This window comes from Oncorhynchus gorbuscha, unplaced genomic scaffold, assembly GCF_021184085.1.
Source record: "Oncorhynchus gorbuscha isolate QuinsamMale2020 ecotype Even-year unplaced genomic scaffold, OgorEven_v1.0 Un_scaffold_1231, whole genome shotgun sequence".
Lineage (NCBI taxonomy): Eukaryota > Metazoa > Chordata > Actinopteri > Salmoniformes > Salmonidae > Oncorhynchus > Oncorhynchus gorbuscha.
The window spans coordinates 121620-143647 of NW_025746068.1; the positions used below are offsets into that span (position 1 = coordinate 121620).

General features: G+C 43.9%; 1 protein-coding gene across 1 annotated transcript; it reads left to right on the top strand.

The window, feature by feature from the left end:
- Window positions 1–266: 266 nt before the first annotated feature.
- Window positions 267–7428, top strand: LOC124021826 (sialoadhesin-like). Its single transcript, XM_046336961.1, has 5 exons — window positions 267–1099; window positions 1182–1424; window positions 1703–1983; window positions 7183–7263; window positions 7348–7428. The coding sequence occupies exons 1-5, from the start codon at window positions 970–972 to the stop codon at window positions 7426–7428; spliced, it is 816 nt and encodes a 271-aa protein (XP_046192917.1). The 5' UTR covers window positions 267–969.
- Window positions 7429–22028: the final 14600 nt, after the last annotated feature.

The following is a 22028-nucleotide window of genomic DNA, read 5'->3' on the forward strand; positions in this document are numbered from 1 at the left end:
TGATGTTTAGTGAAACAGACATGAGATAGAGCTACTATTCCATTTAGATTAATGATGGTTGATGTTTAGTGAAACAGACATGAGATAGAGCTACTATTCCATTTAGATTAATGATGGTTGATGTTTAGTGAAACAGACATGAGATAGAGCTACTATTCCATTTAGATTAATGATGGTTGATGCTTAGTGAAACAGACATGACAGAGCTACTATTCCATTTAGATTAATGGTGGTTGATGTTTAGTGAAACAGACATGAGATAGAGCTACTATTCCATTTAGATTAATGATGGTTGATGCTTAGTGAAACAGACATGAGATAGAGCTACTATTCCATTTAGATTAATGATGGTTGATGTTTAGTGAAACAGACATGAGATAGAGCTACTATTCCATTTAGATTAATGATGGTTGATGTTTAGTGAAACAGACATGAGATAGAGCTACTATTCCATTTAGATTAATGATGGTTGATGTTTAGTGAAACAGACATGAGATAGAGCTACTATTCCATTTAGATTAATGATGGTTGATGCTTAGTGAAACAGACATGAGATAGAGCTACTATTCCATTTAGATTAATGATGGTTGATGTTTAGTGAAACAGACATGAGATAGAGCTACTATTCCATTTAGATTAATGATGGTTGATGTTTAGTGAAACAGACATGAGGTAGAGCTACAATTCCATTTAGATTAATGATGGTTGATTTTACAGTTCTAAATACTGACACCATTTGAAAAATGTACTTGTGTTTCAGCTGTTGAGGGTCACAGTTATTTCCACGTGACTTACACCCATCAGAGGATCTGTACCTTGAAGGGGACATCAGTGGACATATCCTGCTCTTATACTTATCCCAGTGGTCATACAGTCTCTGAAACAATCTGGTATACAAAAGGAAAACTTGATGAGGCGTCTCAAATCCTGAGCCCGGGGTATGGAGGTCGTGTGGAGTACCTTGGAAATATGCAGAGTGACTCCATCCTGAGAATCACAGACCTGAGAGAGGAGGATTCAGATGAGTATAAGTTTAGATTCAGAACAGATCAGACAACCTGGGAGCCCACCTTCCCTGGAACAACTCTGACTGTCACAGGTAACACTGCAGGTCACATCCTATCAATACTGCAAACGATTACTTTATGACGTACTCAGTGTTTTAATCCTCTTTCATTTAGGTCTGCAGGTGAAGGTGACTCCTGCCACTGTGACAGAGGGACAGAAGGTGACACTGACCTGTAGCACCACCTGTACTCTGAGTGACAACCCCACCTACATCTGGTACAAGAATGGACATGTAACCAACCAATCTACCAGTCTGTTCCTAAACCCAGTCAGCAGTGAGGATGCAGGCAGATACTCCTGTTCTGTAGAAGGACATGAGGATCTCCCCTCTGCTGAAGAGACTCTCACTGTCACATGTGAGGATGTGTGATACATCTCCAGTTGTATTCTTTTAGTAACATCTTCTCTCATCTATTCTATCTATTATTTCAATCTATGTCCAAGTTCGATGAATGTACTAATCTCATTACTGTAGTAACTACAAGTACTTCACAAACACTGTATTGTTACATTATTGTCTAAGTTATACATATTTATATTCATATTTAATTTATTTTAATCATAAATCCAAGTTCCATGATGCTCCTCATGTAAAGCTCTATGTATGAACAATGTGTTACATATTGTCCACCAGATGGACCAAAGGACACCTCAGTGTCAGTCAGTCCCTCTGGTGAAATAGTGGAGGGCAGTTCAGTGACTCTGACCTGCAGCAGTGATGCCAACCCACCTGTGGACAAATACACCTGGTACAAGAAGAACGTAACCTCACCAAAAGCATCAGGACAGAGTTACAGCATCACTAACATCATCTCTGAGGACAGAGGAGAATATTACTGTGAGGCCCAGAATGGAAGAGGATCTATGAACTCTACAGCTCTGATGATCATTGTAGCAGGTAAAGTTGTTATGCAGGTGAAGGAGGACCCAAACGCGACTTAACAGAAACAGAGTTTATTAATGCTCAAAACCGAATAACTGAAATCCTCTAGATAGTAGAGGGGAAAACAACTGGAGAAGCGGCCACAGACTGCAGGTCGCCGGGTGGCGCAGGCCGTAGTCACTGAGACACCTGCTCACACGCAGCGTCTGAAGAAGGCACAAAACACGACAGGACAGGGTGATACACAATCACGGCAAAAAACACGACAGGACAGGGCGAAACGCAATTACAGCATGGAATACAAAACAAGGAACCGATGGAACAGGAACGGATAACAAAGGAATAAATAGGGAGTCTAATCAGGGGAAAGGATCGGGAACAGGTGTGGGAAGGCTAAATGATGATTAGGGGAATAGGAACAGCTGGGAGCAGGAATATTAACGACAGAGAGAAGAGAAGCGAGAGAGTGAGAGAGGGAGGGGGAGAGAGAGGGATAGGAGGGAAAGAACCAAATAAGACCAGCAGAGGGAAACGAATAGCATGGGGAGCACAGGGACAAGACATGATAATAAATGACAAACATGACAGTACCCCCCACTCACCGAGCGCCTCCTGGCGCTCTCGAGGGAGGAACACTGGCAGCAACGGAGGAAATCATAGATCAAACGGTCCAGCACGTCCCGAGAAAGAACCCAACTCCTCTCCTCAGGACCGTAGAAAAACGATAAAAAGGGAAACTAGGGTACTACTCTAAAAAAAAAATGAGAACTAGGGACAGACTGAGACACAGCAAGGGCAGGGACAAGAACAGGAGAGATGCGATGGCAGGGAACAGACTGAGACCCAGCAAGACCAGGAGCAGAAGCAGAAAAAAATTACCAGACTTCTTCTGCGCGCAGTCTGAACACGCAGCCACGAAACGGCGCGTGTCACGCTCCTGAGTCGGCCACCAAAAGCGCTGGCGAATAGACGCAAGAGTGCCTCGAACACCGGGATGACCAGCTAACTTGGCAGAGTGAGCCCACTGAAGAACAGCCAGACAGTGGAAACAGGAACGAAAAGGAGGTTACTAGGACAAGCGCGGCCGCAGTGTGCGTGAGTGCTTATTCTCTTAACCTGTCTTTCAATTCCCCAGACTGTCAACCGACAACACGCCCATAAGGAAGAATCCCCTCGAGATCAGTAGAAGCCACAGAAGAACTAAACAGACGGGATAAGGCATCAGGCTTGGTGTTCTTGCTACCCGGACGGTAAGAAATCACAAACTCGAAACGAGCGAAAAACAACGCCCAACGAGCTTGACGGGCATTAAGTCGTTTGGCAGAACGGATGTACTCAAGGTTCTTATGGTCTGTCCAAACGACAAAAGGAACTATAGTCGCCCCCTCAACCACTGTCGCCATTCGCCTAGGGCTAAGCGGATGGCAAGCAGTTCACGGTTACCCACATCATAGTTGCGCTCAGATGGCGACAGGCGATGAGAAAATAAGCGCAAGGATGAACCTTATCGTCAGACTGGAAGCGCTGGGATAGAATGGCTCCCACGCCTACCTCTGAAGCGTCAACCTCGACAATGAATTGTCTAGTGACGTCAGGAGTAACGAGGATAGGAGCGGACGTAAAACGTTCTTTTAGAAGATCAAAAGCTCCCTGGGCGGAACCGGACCACTTAAAACACGTCTTGACAGAAGTAAGAGCTGTGAGAGGGGCAGCAACTTGACCGAAATTACCGCCGATAGAAATTAGCGAAACCTAAAAGCGCTGCAACTCGACACGTGACCTTGGTACGGGCCAATCACTGACAGCTTGGACCTTAGCGGAATCCATCTGAATGCCTTCAGCGGAAATAACGGAACCGAGAAAAGTAACGGAGGAGACATGAAAAGAGCACTTCTCAGCCTTTACGTAGAGACAATTCTCTAAAGGCGCTGTAGAACACGTCGAACGTGCTGAACATGAATCTCAGTGACGGAGAAAAAATCAGGATATCGTCAAGATAGACAAAAACAAAAATGTTCAGCATGTCTCTCAGAACATCATTAACTAATGCCTGAAAAACAGCTGGCGCATTGCAGAACCCGGTACTCAAAATGCCCTAACGGAGTGTTACGCCGTTTTCCACTCGTCCCCCTCTCTGATGCGCACGAGATGGTAAGCGTTACGAAGGTCCAACTTAGTAAAGCACCTGGCTCCCTGCAGAATCTCGAAGGCTGATGACATAAGGGAAGCGGATAACGATTCTTAACCGTTATGTCATTCAGCCCTCGATAATCACGCAGGGGCGCAGAGTACCGTCCTTCTTCTTAACAAAAAGAACCCCGCCCCGGCCGGAGAAGAAGGCACTATGGTACCGGCGTCAAGAGACACAGACAAATAATCCTCGAGAGCCTTACGTTCGGGAGCCGACAGAAAGTATAGTCTACCTCGGGAGGCGTGGTCCCTGGAAGGAGATCAATACTACAATCATACGACCGGTGAGGAGGAAGGGAGTTGGCTCGGGACCGACTGAAGACCGTGCGCAGATCATGATATTCCTCCGGCACTCCTGTCAAATCGCCAGGTTCCTCCTGAGAAGTAGGGAGAGAAGAAACGGGAGGGATGGCAGACATTAAACACTTCACATGACAAGAAACGTTCCAGGATAGGATAGAATTACTAGACCAATTAATAGAAGGATTATGACATACTAGCCAGGGATGACCCAAAACAACAGGTGTAAACGGTGAACGGAAAATCAAAAAGAAATAGTCTCACTGTGGTTACCAGATACTGTGAGAGTTAAAGGTAGTGTCTCAAATTTGATACTGGGAAGATGACTACCATCTAAGGCAAACATGGGCGTAGGCTTGTCTAATGGTCTGAAAGGAATGTTATGTTTCCGAACCCATGCTTCGTCCATGAAACAACCCTCAGCCCCAGAGTCAATCAAGGCACTGCATGTAGCACCCGAACCGGTCCAGCGTAGATGGACCGACATATAGTACAAGATCTAGATGAAGGGACCTGAGTAGTAGCGCTCACCAGTAGCCCTCCGCTTACTGATGGGCTCTGGCCTCTTACTGGACATGAAATAACAAAATGTCCAGCAACTCCGCAATAGAGGCACAGGCGGTTGGTGATCCTCTGTTCCCTCTCCTTATTCGAGATGCGAATCCCTCCCAGCTGCATGGGCTCAGTCTCAAAGCCAGAGGAGGGAGATGGTTGCGATGCGGAGCAGGGAAACACCGTTGATGCGAGCTCTCTTCCACGAGCCCGGTGACGAAGATCTACCCGTCGTTCAATGCGGATGGCGAGAGCAATCAAAGAGTCCACATCTGAAGGAACCTCCCGGGAAAGAATCTCATCCTTAACCGCTGCGTGGAGTCCCTCCAGAAAACGAGCGAGCAGCGCCGGCTCGTTCCACTCACTAGAGGCAGCAAGAGTGCGAAACTCAATGGAATAATCCGTTATGGACCGTTCACCTTGGCATAAGGAAGCCAGGGCCCTAGAAGCCTCCTCACCAAAAACTGAACGGTCAAAAACCCGAATCATCTCCTCTTTAAAGTTCTGGAATCTGTTAGAGCAATCAGCCCTTGCCTCCCAGATAGCTGTGCCCCATTCTCGAGCCCGGCCAGTAAGGAGTGAAATGACGTAAGCAACCTGAGCTCTCTCTCTAGAGTATGTGTGGGGTTGGAGAGAGAACACAATCTCACACTGCGTGAGAAAGGAGCGGCACTCAGTGGGCTGCCCGGAGTAGCAAGGTGGGTTATTAACCCTGGGTTCTGGAGGCTCGGCAGGCCAGGGAGTAACAGGTGGCACGAGACGTAGACTCTGGAACTGTCCAGAGAGGTCGGAAACCTGAGCGGCCAGGTTCTCCACGGCATGGCGAGCAGCAGACAATTCCTGCTCGTGTCTGCCGAGCATGGCTCCTTGGATCTTGACGGCAGTGTAAACAGCGTCTGAAGTCGCTGGGTCCATTCTTTGATCGGTTCCTTCTGTTATGCAGGTGAAGGAGGACCCAAACGCGACTTAACAGAAACAGAGTTTATTAATGCTCAAAACCGAATAACTGAAATCCTCTAGATAGTAGAGGGGAAAACAACTGGAGAAGCGGCCACAGACTTACGGGTAGCGCATCGTAGTCAACTGAACACCTGCTCACACGCAGCGTCTGAAGAAGGCACAAAACACGACAGGACAGGGTGATACACAATCACGGCAAAAAACACGACAGGACAGGGCGAAACGCAATTACAGCATGGCAAAGGAATAAATAGGGAGTCTAATCAGGGGAAAGGATCGGGAACAGGTGTGGGAAGGCTAAATGATGATTAGGGGAATAGGAACAGCTGGGAGCAGGAACGGAACGACAGAGAGAAGAGAGAGCGAGAGAGTGAGAGAGGGAGGGGGAGAGAGAGGGATAGGAGGGAAAGAACCAAATAAGACCAGCAGAGGGAAACGAATAGCATGGGGAGCACAGGGACAAGACATGATAATAAATGACAAACATGACAAAAGTTACATCTTCAATACTTCTATACAAAACTGCATGGTTCATTCTAATGTTAATACTTTTAATATGGCTTTTTATCATTAAACATTGAGTGCACAAAACATTAAGAACACCTGTTCTTTCCATGGCATAGACAGACTGACCAGGTGAAGCTTTGATCCCCCTTTGATGTCACTTGTTAGGAAGGTGTTCCTAATGTTTGGTATAGTGGCTGATTATAGTATAAATGTCCTTTGTTAGTGTATATTCATTGTCAGTTCATAGGAACACCATTACAGTCCTGTATTACCATGTACTCATGTCATCCATATTTTATTATAGGGAAACAAACATCTGTTCTGACTGCAGCTGTAGGAATCATAGTGGTTGTTCTGGTTCTCATCCTCTGTCTCTCTGGACTCATGTGGTTCAGGTGACAGAATTTTTTCAAATGTTTTATAAATTCCCCTTAGCACTCTGATGCAAATGCATAGCACTTGTTGTGAATGCATTAATATATTAATTCATTCATGTGCAAAACTGTATTAGTAACATATAAACTTCCACTAGTGGTCACTAGAGAGCAGAATTCACTCTGTCCCACTTTACAGGAGATCCACAGCAGGAAGTGATGCCACAACAGGGATACAGGTGACTATATCAGTTACACCTCCACACCTGGTGACATTAATCTACTGTATCACAACAGTCTCTCTCATACTATTTTCACTGTTACCGTGACAACTCTCTCTCTCCACAGAGTGTCCATCCTGATCCTAACAGTGAGACGTACACAGCTCTGAACATGAAGACCAGGTCACCAGAGTATGACACCCTGGCAGTAAGTGTGTTTAGTGTGTGTGTGTGTGTCTACAAAAATGTTACGGAGTGGTGTGTAATGTGCTCATTCAGTGTCTTATTTCAGAATGTGAGGGACTCCCCCACTGTCACAATCCCTCAGATATATGCTGATCCCTCCGATTATGAGAACTACTACCCGTCCTGAAGAGAACCACCACAGAACCTGGACTAAAGAGAAACACCACAGAACCTTGAGTGAAGAGAACCACCACAGAACCTGGACTGAAGAGAACCACAACAGAACCTGGACTGAAGAGAACCACCACAGAACCTGGACTGAAGAGAACCACAACAGAACCTGGACTGAAGAGAACCACCACAGAACCTGGACTGAAGAGCAACAGCATGAAACCAAAGCTAGGCCTCACAATGTTATTCTCTTACTATCATTATGCTTTCTTATCTATTAGGTTTTCCAGACAATGACCTTTAACCTTTGAGTGAATGCTGGAATTTAGATGGTTATCCTAATGATAAATACAGTATGTATATAGATGATAAATACAGTTTGCATATAGATGATAAATGGGATAGATTATGCTTCTGCTATTTTTCTATAAGATTTTGTCATTTCCAGATTTGATTACATTTCATGTAGAAATATGTTGAACTATTCATTAGCTCTGCTCCTTCAGGTGTTTAGTAAGCCCACCACATGCTAGGTAATGCTAGTATCAACATGCCATCCAACACAGCAGAAACTATAATAAGACCACCACATGCTAGGTAATGCTAGTATCAACATGCCACAACACAGCTGAAACTATAGTAAGACCACCACATGCTAGGTAATGCTAGTATCAACATGCCATCCAACACAGCAGAAACTATAATAAGACCACCACATGCTAGGTAATGCTAGTATCAACATGCCATCCAACACAGCAGAAACTATAGTAAGACCACCACATGCTAGGTAATGCTAGTATCAACATGCCATCCAACACAGCTGAAACTATAGTAAGACCACCACATGCTAGGTAATGCTAGTATCAACATGCCATCCAACACAGCAGAAACTATAGTAAGACCACCACATTCTAGGTAATGCTAGTATCAACATCCCATCCAACACAGCTGAAACTATAGTAAGACCACCACATGCTAGGTAATGCTAGTATCAACATGCCATCTAACACAGCTGAAACTATAGTAAGACCACCACATGCTAGGTAATGCTAGTATCAACATGCCATCCAACACAGCTGAAACTATAGTAAGACCACCACATGCTAGGTAATGCTAGTATCAACATGCCATCCAACACAGCTGAAACTATAGTAAGACCACCACATGCTAGGTAATGCTAGTATTAACATCCCATCCAACACAGCTGAAATTATAGCTAACCTTGATTAGTAATCACAGTGTCAGCTTCCCCACTAAGGTCCAATGTGATAACAACAGCATTTGGGCAGCATCATGGTGGTAGATATGACCCACTCTCACTAAAACTACTGTAGCAGAGTGAGTCTCATCAGGGTAGAAGATGCCTGCATACTCTCTATGTACAAGCATACATGATGACATGCGTAAATGTATTACTAGCAGAAGATTAATAAGAATGAACAACAGTAGCTAATACATGATGACTAGATGGAAGTGATCGCTACAGTAGCATATAATGTAAAGATGTACCGACAGGGAGGACTAACTATAAAGATGTAAAGATGGACCTATGTAAAGATGGACAGGGAGGACTAACTATGTATGTAAAGATGGACCGACAGGGAGGACTAACTATGTAAAACTATGTAAAGATGGACCGACAGGGAGGACTAACTATGTAAAGATGGACCGACAGGGAGGACTAACTATGTAAAGATGGACCGACAGGGAGGACTAACTATAAAGATGGACCGACAGGGAGGAAAGTAAAGATGGACCGACTATGTAAAGATGGGAGGACTAACTATGTAAAGATGGACCGACTATGTAAAGATGGAGGGAGGACTAACTATGTAAAGATGGACCGACAGGGAGGACTAACTATGTAAAGATGGACCGACAGGGAGGAACTATGTAAAGATGGACCGACAGGGAGGACTAACTATGGATGGACTAACTATGTAAAGATGGACCGACAGGGAGGACTAACTATGTAAAGATGGACCGACAGGGAGGACTAACTATGTAAAGATGGACCGACAGGGAGGACTAACTATGTAAAGATGGACCGACAGGGAGGACTAACTATGTAAAGCTGGACCGACAGGGAGGACTAACTATGTAAAGCTGGACCGACAGGGAGGACTAACTATGTAAAGCTGGACCGAGGGAGGACTAACTATGTAAAGATGGACCGACAGGGAGGACTAACTATGTAAAGATGGACCGACAGGGAGGACTAACTATGTAAGTCGCTTTGGATAAAAGCGTCTGCTAAATGGCATATATTATTATTATTAAAGATGGACCGACAGGGAGGACTAACTATGTAAAGATGGACCGACAGGGAGGACTAACTATGTAAAGATGTACCGACAGGGAGACAGGGAGGACTAACTATGTACTATGTAAAGATGGACCGACAGGGAGGACTAACTATGTAAAGATGGACCGACAGGGAGGACTAACTATGTAAAGATGGACCGACAGGGAGGACTAACTATGTAAAGATGGACCGACAGGGAGGACTAACTATGTAAAGATGGACCGACAGGGAGGACTAACTATGTAAAGATGGACCGACAGGGAGGACTAACTATGTAAAGATGGACCGACAGGGAGGACTAACTATGTAAAGATGGACCGACAGGGAGGACTACCTATGTAAAATGGACCGACAGGGAGGACTACCTATGTAAACTATGGACCGACAGGGAGGACTAACTATGTAAAGATGGACCGACAGGGAGGACTAACTATGTAAAGATGGACCGACAGGGAGGACTAACTATGTAAAGATGGACCGACAGGGAGGACTAACTATGTAAAGATGGACCGACAGGGAGGACTAACTATGTAAAGATGGACCGACAGGGAGGACTAACTATGTAAAGATGGACCGACAGGGAGGCTGTAAAGCTGGACCGACAGGGAGGACTAACTATGTAAAGCTGGACCGACAGGGAGGACTAACTACGTAAAGATGGACCGACAGGGAGGACTAACTATGCAAAGATGGACCGACAGGGAGGACTAACTATGTAAGGTCTATGCAAAGATTTGGATAAAAGCGTCTGCTAAATGGCATATATTATTATTATTATTATTAAAGATGGACCGACAGGGAGGACTGACTATGTAAAGATGGACCGACAGGGAGGACTAACTATGTAAAGATGGACCGACAGGGAGGACTAACTATGTAAAGATGGACCGACAGGGAGGACTATGTAAAGATGGACCGACAGGGAGGACTAACTATGTAAAGATGGACCGACAGGGAGGACTAACTACTATGGACCGACAGGGAGGTAAAGATGGACCGACAGGGAGGACTAACTATGTAAAGATGGACCGACAGGGAGGACTAACTATGTAAAGATGGACCGACAGGGAGGACTAACTATGTAAAGATGGACCGACAGGGAGGACTAACTATGTAAAGATGGACCGACAGGGAGGACTAACTATGTAAAGATGGACCGACAGGGAGGACTAACTATGTAAAGATGGACCGACAGGGAGGACTAACTATGTAAAGCTGGACCTATGTAAAGATGGACAGGGAGGACTAACTATGTAAAGATGGACCGACAGGGAGGACTAACTATGACTAAAGATGGACCGACAGGGAGGACTAACTATGTGTCGCTTTGGAGCGTCTGCTTTGGATAAAAGATGGACCGACATATTATTATTATTAAAGATGGACCGACAGGGAGGACTAACTATGTAAAGATGGACCGACAGGGAGACTAACTATGGACTAACCGACAGGGAGGACTAACTATGTAAAGATGGACCGACAGGGAGGACTAACTATGTAAAGATGGACCGACAGGGAGGACTAACTATGTAAAGATGGACCGACAGGGAGGACTAACTATGTAAAGATGGACCGACAGGGAGGACTAACTATGTAAAGATGGACCGACAGGGAGGACTAACTATGTAAAGATGGACCGACAGGGAGGACTAACTATGTAAAGATGGAAAGATGGACCGACAGGGATGGGACTAACTATGTAAAGATGGACCGACAGGGAGGACTAACTATGTAAAGATGGACCGACAGGGAGGACTAACTATGTAAAGATGGCCGACAGGGAGGACTAACTATGTAAAGATGGACCGACAGGGAGGACTAACTATGTAAAGATGGACCGACAGGGAGGACTAACTATGTAAAGATGGACCGACAGGGAGGACTAACTATGTAAGATGGACCGACAGGGAGGACTAACTATGTAAAGATGGACCGACAGGGAGGACTAACTATGTAAATGGACCGACAGGGAGGACTAACTATGTAAAGATGGACCGACAGGGAGGACTAACTATGTAAAGATGGACCGACAGGGAGGACTAACTATGTAAAGATGGACCGACAGGGAGGACTAACTATGTAAAGATGGACCGACAGGGAGGACTAACTATGTAAAGATGGACCGACAGGGAGGACTAACTATGTAAAGATGGACCGACAGGGAGGACTAAGATGGACCGACAGGGAGGACTAACTATGTAAAGATGGGACTACTAACTATGTAAAGATGGACCGACAGGGACTATGTAAAGATGGACCGACAGGGAGGACTATGTAAAGATAACTATGTAAAGATGACTAAAAGATGGACCGACAGGGAGGACTAACTACTATGGACCGACAGGAGGACTAACTATGTAAAGATGGACCGACAGGGAGGACTAACTATGTAAAGATGGACCGACAGGGAGGACTAACTATGTAAAGATGGACCGACAGGGAGGACTAACTATGTAAAGATGGACCGACAGGGAGGACTAACTATGTAAAGATGGACCGACAGGGGGAGACTAACCTATGTAAATAAAGATGGACCGACAGGGAGGGACTAACTATGTAAAGATGGACCGACAGGGAGGACTAACTATGTAAAGATGGACCGACAGGAGGACTAACTATGTAAAGATGGACCGACAGGGAGGACTAACTATGTAAAGATGGACCGACAGGGAGGACTAACTATGTAAAGATGGACCGACAGGGAGGACTAACTATGTAAAGATGGACCGACAGGGAGGACTAACTATGTAAAGATGGACCGACAGGGAGGACTAACTATGTAAAGTAAAGATGGACCGACAGGGAGGACTAACTATGTAAAGATGGACCGACAGGGAGGAGGCTAACTATGTAAAGATAAGGGAGGACTAACTATGTAAAGATGCAGGGAGGACTAATATGTAAAGATGGACCGACAGGGAGGATTATGTTATTATGTAAAGATGGACCGACAGGGAGGACTAACTATGTAAAGATGGACCGACAGGGAGGACTAACTATGTAAAGATGGACCGACAGGGAGGACTAACTATGTAAAGATGGACCGACAGGGAGGACTAACTATGTAAAGATATGTAAAGATGGACCGTAAAGATGGGAGGGAGGACTAACTATGTAAAGATGGACCGACAGGGAGGACTAACTATGTAAAGATGGACCGACAGGGAGGACTAACTATGTAAAGATGGACCGACAGGGAGGACTAACTATGTAAAGATGGACCGACAGGGAGGACTAACTATGTAAAGATGGACCGACAGGGAACTAACTATGTAAAGATGGAACTATGTAAAGATGGACCGGGAGGACTAACTATGTAAAATACATAACAGGCTTAGAATATGGCTAATACATCAGAGCCTAAACCTACTGTTGTAGATAAGGATGAAGTAAATATTAGAGTGACACAAATTATACCATAAAATGGAAACTAATAATGTGACTCATGCAACAGTATCAAATAGTATTTGTCACATGTGCGGAATACAACAGGTGTAGATCTCACTGTCACGTTCTGACCTTTATTTCCTTTGTTTTGTCATTATTTAGTATGGTCAGCGCGTGAGTTGGGGTGGGCAGTCTATGTTTGTTTTTTCTATGATTTTGGGATTTCTATGTTTCGGCCTAGTATGGTTCTCAATCAGAGTCAGGTGTCATTAGTTGTCTCTGATTGAGAATCATACTTAGGTAGCCTGGGTTTCACTGTGTGTTTGTGGGTGTTTGTTTCCGTGTCTGTGTTTTTCACCACACGGTACTGTTTTGGGTTTCGTTCATTCCACGTTTATTGTTTTTGTATTCAGTTGTTCATGTGTACTATTTCTTATTAAAAGAACCATGGACACTTACCACGCATATTGGTCCTCCGATCTTTTTCTCCTCTTCGGAAGAAGAGGAGGAAATCCCTGACACTTACAGGGAAATGCTTATTTACAAGCCCCTTAACAAACTATGCTTTCAGAAGATACAAAAATATAAGTGTTAAGTAAAAAGTAGAAAATAAAAGTAACAAATAGTTAAACAGCAGTAAAATAACATGATATATATTAACCCAACCCCTCTACAGGGAGTATCGTACATTCAATATGGGGGCACCGGTTAGTTGAGGTAATATGTACATGTAGGTAGAATTAAAGTGACTGTGCATAGATAATAAACAGGGTAGTTGAGGTAATATGTACATGTAGGTAGAGTTAAAGTGACTGTGCATAGATAATAAACAGGTTAGTTGAGGTAATATGTACATGTAGCTAGGGTTAAAGTGACTGTGCATAGATAATAAACAGGGTAATTGAGGTAATATGTACATGTAGGTAGAGTTAAAGTGACTGTGCATAGATAATAAACAGGTTAGTTGAGGTAATATGTACATGTAGGTAGGGTTAAAGTGACTGTGCATAGATAATCAACAGGTTAGTTGAGGTAATATGTACATGTAGGTAGGGTTAAAGTGACTGTGCATAGATAATAAACAGGTTAGTTGAGGTAATATGTACATGTAGGTAGGGTTAAAGTGACTGTGCATAGATAATAAACAGGTTAGTTGAGGTAATATGTACATGTAGGTAGAATTAAAGTGACTGTGCATAGATAATAAACAGGTTAGTTGAGGTAATATGTACATGTAGGTAGGGTTAAAGTGACTGTGCATAGATAATAAACAGGTTAGTTGAGGTAATATGTACATGTAGGTAGAATTAAAGTGACTGTGCATAGATAATAAACAGGGTAGTTGAGGTAATATGTACATGTAGGTAGAGTTAAAGTGACTGTGCATAGATAATAAACAGGTTAGTTGAGGTAATATGTACATGTAGGTAGAGTTAAAGTGACTGTGCATAGATAATAAACAGGGTAGTTGAGGTAATATGTACATGTAGGTAGAGTTAAAGTGACTGTGCATAGATAATAAACAGGGTAGTTGAGGTAATATGTACATGTAGCTAGGGTTAAAGTGACTGTGCATAGATAATAAACAGGGTAGTTGAGGTAATATGTACATGTAGCTAGGGTTAAAGTGACTGTGCATAGATAATAAACAGGGTAGTTGAGGTAATATGTACATGTAGGTAGGGTTAAAGTGACTGTGCATAGATAATAAACAGGGTAGTTGAGGTAATATGTACATCTAGGTAGAGTTAAAGTGACTGTGCATAGATAATAAACAGGGTAGTTGAGGTAATATGTACATCTAGGTAGGGTTAAAGTGACTGTGCATAGATAATAAACAGGGTAGTTGAGGTAATATGTACATGTAGGTAGAGTTAAAGTGTCTGTGCATAGATAATAAACAGGGTAGTTGAGGTAATATGTACATCTAAGTAGAGTTAAAGTGACTGTGCATAGATAATAAACAGGGTAGTTGAGGTAATATGTACATATAGGTAGGGTTAAAGTGACTGTGCATAGATAATAAACAGGGTAGTTGAGGTAATATGTACATGTAGGGTTAAAGTGACTGTGCATAGATAATAAACAGGGTAGTTGAGGTAATATGTACATGTAGGTAGAGTTAAAGTGACTATGCATAGATAATAAACAGGGTAGTTGAGGTAATATGTACATCTAGGTAGAGTTAAAGTGACTGTGCATAGATAATAAACAGGGTAGTTGAGGTAATATGTACATCTAGGTAGAATTAAAGTGACTGTGCATAGATAATAAACAGAGTGTTGCAGCAGCGTCTTGGTCGCCCTTTGATTAGCTGTTCAGGAGTCGTGGCTTGGGGGTAGAAGCTGTTCAGAAGCCTTTTGGACCTAGACTTGGCGGTCCGGAACCTCTTGCCGTGTGGTAGCAAAGAGAACAGCCTATGACTGGGGTGGCTGGAGTCTGACATTTTTATGGCCTTCCTCTGACACCGTCAGGTTAGAGGTCCTGGATGTCAAGAAGCTTGGCCCCAGTGATGTACTGGGCCATACGGGCCTTTTGATCGGAGGCCAAGCAGTTGCCATAACAGTCGGTGATGCAACCAGTCAGTCAGTATGCACTAATGCAGCCTTTCTTAAAGTTGGGTCACAGACCTGTTAATGGTGGGTCGTGACGTGTCAGTGTAAATACATCATTATTTCATGAATTACTGGAATTGATTTGGCCAAGTGCATCTGCGCTCTCTGTTCAGTGCGCGTTCTGCTTAAGCAGCGTCTCTGCTCAGTTTGGCAGCTGCACCAGTGTGAGAGGGAGATGCCTGTGTACATCGGAGTTGTGTACCGGATCTCTTTTTCTGCTGTTTTCTTGAAGATCACTCAGCTACACACGACGCAGCGCTGTCGTTCAGATTGTTGGCATTTTATAACAGGTGATGATAAGCAGTAATAAGGGAGTACTAACTAACTCATAGTGGTAGATGTGAGTTTCTCTTTCAACCCCCTGGCCTTGTACACAGCTAATAGCTAACATTCGACAAAACAAGCTAGCTACTGATAGTGCAACCCTAGTAACAGTATAGACGAAGATGAAAAATGATCAGGCCTACTTTACATCTTACTGTAGAAATTATTGTTGAAAACTAGTCTAGGTTGGAACTGTTGCTAAATACAACAATAATTGTTATTCTTAACTGGAATAAACTGATTGAAGCAAGATGCTTTTTGAGGCAAACACACACACAATTATGGGTTGTTCATGTACAATAGGAAGCGGTCTCCTGCCTGATTGAGAAAGCAGTAGATGTTCTGGGTTGTTCATGTACAATAGGAAGCGGACTCCTGCCTGACTGAGAAAGCAGTAGATGTTCTGGGTTGTTCATGTACAGTAGGAAGCGGACTCCTGCCTGACTGAGAAAGCAGTAGATGTTCTGGGTTGTTTATGTACACTAGGAAGCGGTCTCCTGCCTGACTGAGAAAGCAGTAGATGTTCTGGGTTGTTCATGTACAGTAGGAAGCGGACTCCTGCCTGACTGAGAAAGCAGTAGATGTTCTGGGTTGTTTATGTACAGTAGGAAGCGGTCTCCTGCCTGACTGAGAAAGCAGTAGATGTTCTGGGTTGTTTATGTACAGTAGGAAGCGGTCTCCTGCCTGACTGAGAAAGCAGTAGATGTTCTGGGTTGTTCATGTACAGTAGGAAGCGGTCTCCTGCCTGACTGAGAAAGCAGTAGATGTTCTGGGTTGTTCATGTACAGTAGGAAGCGGTCTCCTGCCTGACTGAGAAAGCAGTAGATGTTCTGGGTTGTTCATGTACAGTAGGAAGCGGTCTCCTGCCTGACTGAGAAAGCAGTAGATGTTCTGGTCCAGTTTGGCACCACATACCTATGTGAGTCGGGGTTCTCAACTCTGACACTTATAAAACATGTACAGAAACAGTTTCAAGGCTGAGCTTGACCTCAGTGTTGCACTGTCAAAAACAGAGCCCAGAATAGACCTGCTCTCATTAGGACTGTGTGGGGGTTTTCTGGTCTACAGATGTGATCAGTCACTTCATTCCAGGTCAGAATAAAAACATATGTATTGCATTTTAACAGCAACAGTCCCAACCTAGACAGATAAGAGTGTTTTCAATGGGGGGAAAATAAACATTAATAGATATTTAATGTCATTGTTTTTTTGTTTGTCTATATTGCATTTGTTTTAGGCATAAGGGCAATGAAATGTACTGATATTTATGTATAGTTGCATATTTTCCTAAGTTTGGGTCCCAGGAAAACACAGAATGTTGCATTCGGGTCCCAGGCTGAAAAGGTTTAAGAACCCCTGCACTAATGAGCTAGCAGACGCTCTGAGCAAATCAGAGTAGAAGTGCAGCAAAAGTGTAACTATACAAATGCACTAGTCCAGACCAGTTTGCAAGTTCATTTGAAGGCTTCTAGTTTAACCTGTGTAAGGGAATAGGGTTCCAAGAATAATAACCAGAAATATTTGGTACAACATTTGAATAGTGACTGTCGGCGAAAGTCACACCGACTAATGTGACCGGGATGACCTGTAAAATGTAAGCTATAGCTGATCATGTGCATTGATTGCAGCGGTTTCGTGAGCTGGCGACATGCTCTACTAAACTAGTTAACGTCCACAGACTGAAATACTACTGAATCACTGTGATAAACAGTATCTCCTGCTCATGATCAGAAAACATTGCTTCTCACTCACTGTTTAGCAACACATAGCCTGTATGCTAGTCTAGCACAGGCTTCTTCCTCCTTGTATGGATGAAGGACTATTCTCTATGATGGTTCACGGAGCGCACTGACTCAGCTCGAAAGCTAGTATTGGGAACAAACAAGTAGGCTATATGATTGACTACTCCTGAGGCTAATTCTACTTAGCTAATTCTACATGTCGCCGGCTATTAACTGAAAACAGAGCAGCAACATGGTTGATCCTCACAATCACATCACCGCAGCAGCCAAACATTGCAACATGAGCATATTGAACGATGTGGGTGAGGTTCAAACACAGCTAGCGAGCACTTACAAAGAAAACATATCAGAAATCAGCAGCATAGAGAGCAACAGCTAGTTACAGCAGCAGAGTCAATGGAGGACAAGAAGCCAGCGCTTAGTAGCAGCAAGCGGCAGAAGGATGTAAGAGCAGACCAGGTCAATAAGGAAGTCGTGAATGATACTAGCCTCTAATTGGTTCCATTCTCAGTTGAGGCGGGCCCTCGGGTTTCCTTTCTGAACTTGCTCCGCTTAATGAATAGCCTACTTTTCTTGTTTACTTATCTGTTTTTGCTATTTTTCTATGGGATTTATACAATTCCTGATTTTTTATAATAGATAAAGTATTGGCTTGTTTTAGTGACACAAAATGAATAATATTGATAAGAGCTTTTAAATAATTTTAGCCCTGGAGTTGCTCCTGATTTGATTTAATACGTTTTACTTTGTATTGGTGTCAGATATTATTGGGCATTTTATATTTTATATTATGTTATACCATATTGTACAGTGTCATAATATTGCTTGTTTAATTATCAAATTATGAGTTATTACCTATTTTAGATACATTACATTTTTCAGTTTTTTACATTGAATATAGTACAAGTATCATGTAAATAAGCTCAAAGTTAGACAATGAAAAGACAACAAATAAACAAATTATGTTTCTTGTATTTCTGCCTATTGTACACATGATGGCGCCATTGAGCAACATAATGCATGAGTGGCTAGCCTATAGGCCAGCCAGAGATACTCCATTACTGTCAGGAGATAAACTGTAATAGATCAACAATCAGCACGTTTCATCAACAAACACACACACTGAGTTGGAACTTACCAGAGTCTTTCCCGGTAGATCAGACGTTGTATGCGTGTGTGTGTTTAAATGTGTGTGTGCGTGTGTGTGTTTTTGCGTGTGTGTGTGTGTTTGTGCTTGTGTCTCTGTGTGTGTGTGTGTGTGTGTGTGTGTGTTTGGTATGGGTATGTTGCTCCCTAGACTACTGCATGAGAACTCTAATGTAAGTGGTCCAACAGATTTACTCGGTGGTAAAGGTCTGGATGGACTATTTCTACATTGATCTCATTTCTTGTATTTCTTTGGTTCTTTGGGAATATGGTTTAAACTGCTACTGGTGTCTGGAGCTCTACCCCTCTACCCTATCAGATGCTCAGAATTCCATCCAGCTCAACCCTGATTGGCCAAAGGGATACTTCAAGGGGAGTGCACTGATGGGGATGAAGGTCAGTGTCTGAGCTTGCTACTATGAATATGGAAATTGCTGATTGTGTGTGTGTGTGTGTGTGTCGGTCTGTCTTCTCCCTCTCCTCACTCCTTCTATCTCCCCATCCTTTCCTCCCTTCACTCTCTCACTTCATCTCCTCTCCCTCCCCTCCCCTCCCCTCAGTTTTCCTTAAATGGCCTTCTGAATAGGAATGGACCAGGGTTTGAGGCTGCGTGTTGCTACTGATGTCCACCTGACAGCACTGTAGAGATCACAATGGTGAGTTAGACGTCCCTGCATGATACACAGAGTTAAGAGCCTTCAGTTTAGAGCTTCAGTTTAGAGCTTTAAATAGTATCACCATCGTTCAACACAGAGAGAAAAGTACAATGATTCAACTCCTTTCTGACAGCAAAGGAAAAACAAGCTTTGTTATTGGTTCCATTGTACTTGTGGGACAATGCTATTGGTCCCATTGCATGTATTTCGACTGTGCCTGCTGTTTGTCCTCCGGTCCAGGGGTGGAGCTGGAGAGCACCAGGCTGGTGATCAGGTACCCAGACAGCTAAATGCAGAGAACCCCTCCCTCTCCTCAGAGGACCAACCCTATAGGCCTCAACACCTCCCCAGCCTCCCAGTACGCCTCCCCAGGGTAAGGACATCCATCTGTCTGTCAAAACATCATCTACGATTTATAAACATATAACATATAATATATAAGCATTTATAATGAATAATTATGAGTTATAAAGTGTTACCAATCATCTCATATAAATGTTTGAAATGGAAGGTGGAAGCAGGAGCACAGTATTCCTTGGCCGTCATTGTAAATAATAATTTGTTCTTAACTGATCTGCTGTCACGTTCTGACCTTAGTTCCTTTGTTTTGTCTTTGTTTTAGTATGGTGAGGGCGTGAGTTGGGGTGGGCAGTCTATGTTCTTTTTTCGATAATTTGGGATTTCTGTGTTTTGTCTGGTATGGTTCTCAATCAGAGGCAGCTGTCAATCGTTGTCCCTGATTGAGAACCATACTTTCACCTTTGAGTTGTGGATGATTGTTTTCTGTTGTGTGTCTGCACCAGCCAGAACTGTTTTCAATCGTTCTCGTTGTTATTTTTGTTATTGCCGTGTTCATTTTATAAATATGGACATATACCACGGTGCACCTTGGTCCTCCTCTTCTTCCACCACCAAAGGACCAAGCAGCGTGGTAACGGGCTGCAGCAGCAACGATCTCCAGACTCCTGGACATCGGAGGAGATCTTGGATGGCAAGGGACCCTGAGGACAGCCGGGAGAATATCGCCGCCCCAAGGCAGAGCTGGAGGCAGCGAAACCAACCTCAGGAGGCTGAAGAAATTCGGCTTGTCACCAAAAGCACTCACAAACTTCTACAGATGCACAATCGAGAGCATCCTGGCGGGCTGTATCACCGCCTGGTACGGCAACTGCTCCGCCCTCAACCGTAAGGCTCTCCAGAGGGTAGTGAGGACTGCACAACGCATCACCGGGGGCAAACTACCTGCCCTCCAGGACACCTACACCACCCGTTGTTACAGGAAGGCCATAAAGATCATCAAGGACATCAACCACCCGAACCACTGCCTGTTCACCCCGCTATCATCCAGAAGGCGAGTCAGTACAGGTGCATCAAAGCTGGGACCGAGAGACTGAAAAACAGCTTCTATCTCAAGGCCATCAGACTGTTAAATAGCCACCACTAACATTGAGTGGCTGCTGCCAACACACTGTCATTGACACTGACCCAACTCCAGCCATTTTAATAATGGGAATTGATGGGAAATGATGTAAATATATCACTAGCCACTTTAAACAATGCTACCTTATATAATGTTACTTACCCTACATTATTCATCTCATATACATATGTATATACTGTACTCTACAACATCGACTGCATCCTTATGTAACACATGTATCACTAGCCACTTTAACTATGCCACTTTGTTTACTTTGTCTACACACTCATCTCATATGTATATACTGTACTCGATACCATCTACTGTATGCTGCTCTGTACCATCACTCATTCATATATCCTTATGTACATGTTCCTTATCCCCTTACACTGTGTATAAGACTGTAGTTTTGGAATTGTTAGTTAGATTACTTGTTGGTTATCACTGCATTGTCGGAACTAGAAGCACAAGCATTTCGCTACACTCGCATTAACATCTGCTAACCATGTGTATGTGACAAATAAAATTTGATTTGATTTGATTTGATTTGAAGCCGAGAGGCGGTGGTATGAGAAGGCAGCAGCACAGTCCGGTGCGGGCTATTCCACCTCGCCGCACTGGCCTGGCTACGGCATTCAGCCAGATAGGGTTGGGCAGGCTCGCCTCCACGCACCAGCCCTCCGGTGGCAGCCCCCTGCACCAGGCTGTCTCTCCGTCTCCTCCCTACAGGTGCTCCCGAGCCTGTCCAGAGCTGCCAGAATCTTCCTCCTGTCCTGAGCTGCCAGAGTCTCCCGTCAGTTACACACAGGTGCAGGTGCTTGTGTTTTCATACTGTTTGTCTCTCTCTCTCCCAGGACCAGGAAGATGGCTCCCATCAATGGTGACGAGTGTTTCTTCTGGAGGACCACCGGCTGTTTCTATGGTGACAGGTGTTGCTTCAAACAGAAGCCTGACCAGAGAGGAAGAGACAGGAAACCCTGACAACCCTTACAACCCTGAACACCACGTACCGTCCGGATAT

What these genes read in the sequence shown, in the direction of transcription:
- LOC124021826 (XM_046336961.1), top strand. Translation starts at nt 970, where the DNA reads ATGCAGAGTGACTCCATCCTGAGAATCACAGACCTGAGAGAGGAGGAT. An exon ending in AACAACTCTGACTGTCACAG is followed by an intron (nt 1,100 to 1,181) that starts GTAACACTGCAG and finishes TCTTTCATTTAG; the next exon opens with GTCTGCAGGTGAAGGTGACT. An exon ending in CAGAGTATGACACCCTGGCA is followed by an intron (nt 7,264 to 7,347) that starts GTAAGTGTGTTT and finishes GTCTTATTTCAG; the next exon opens with AATGTGAGGGACTCCCCCAC.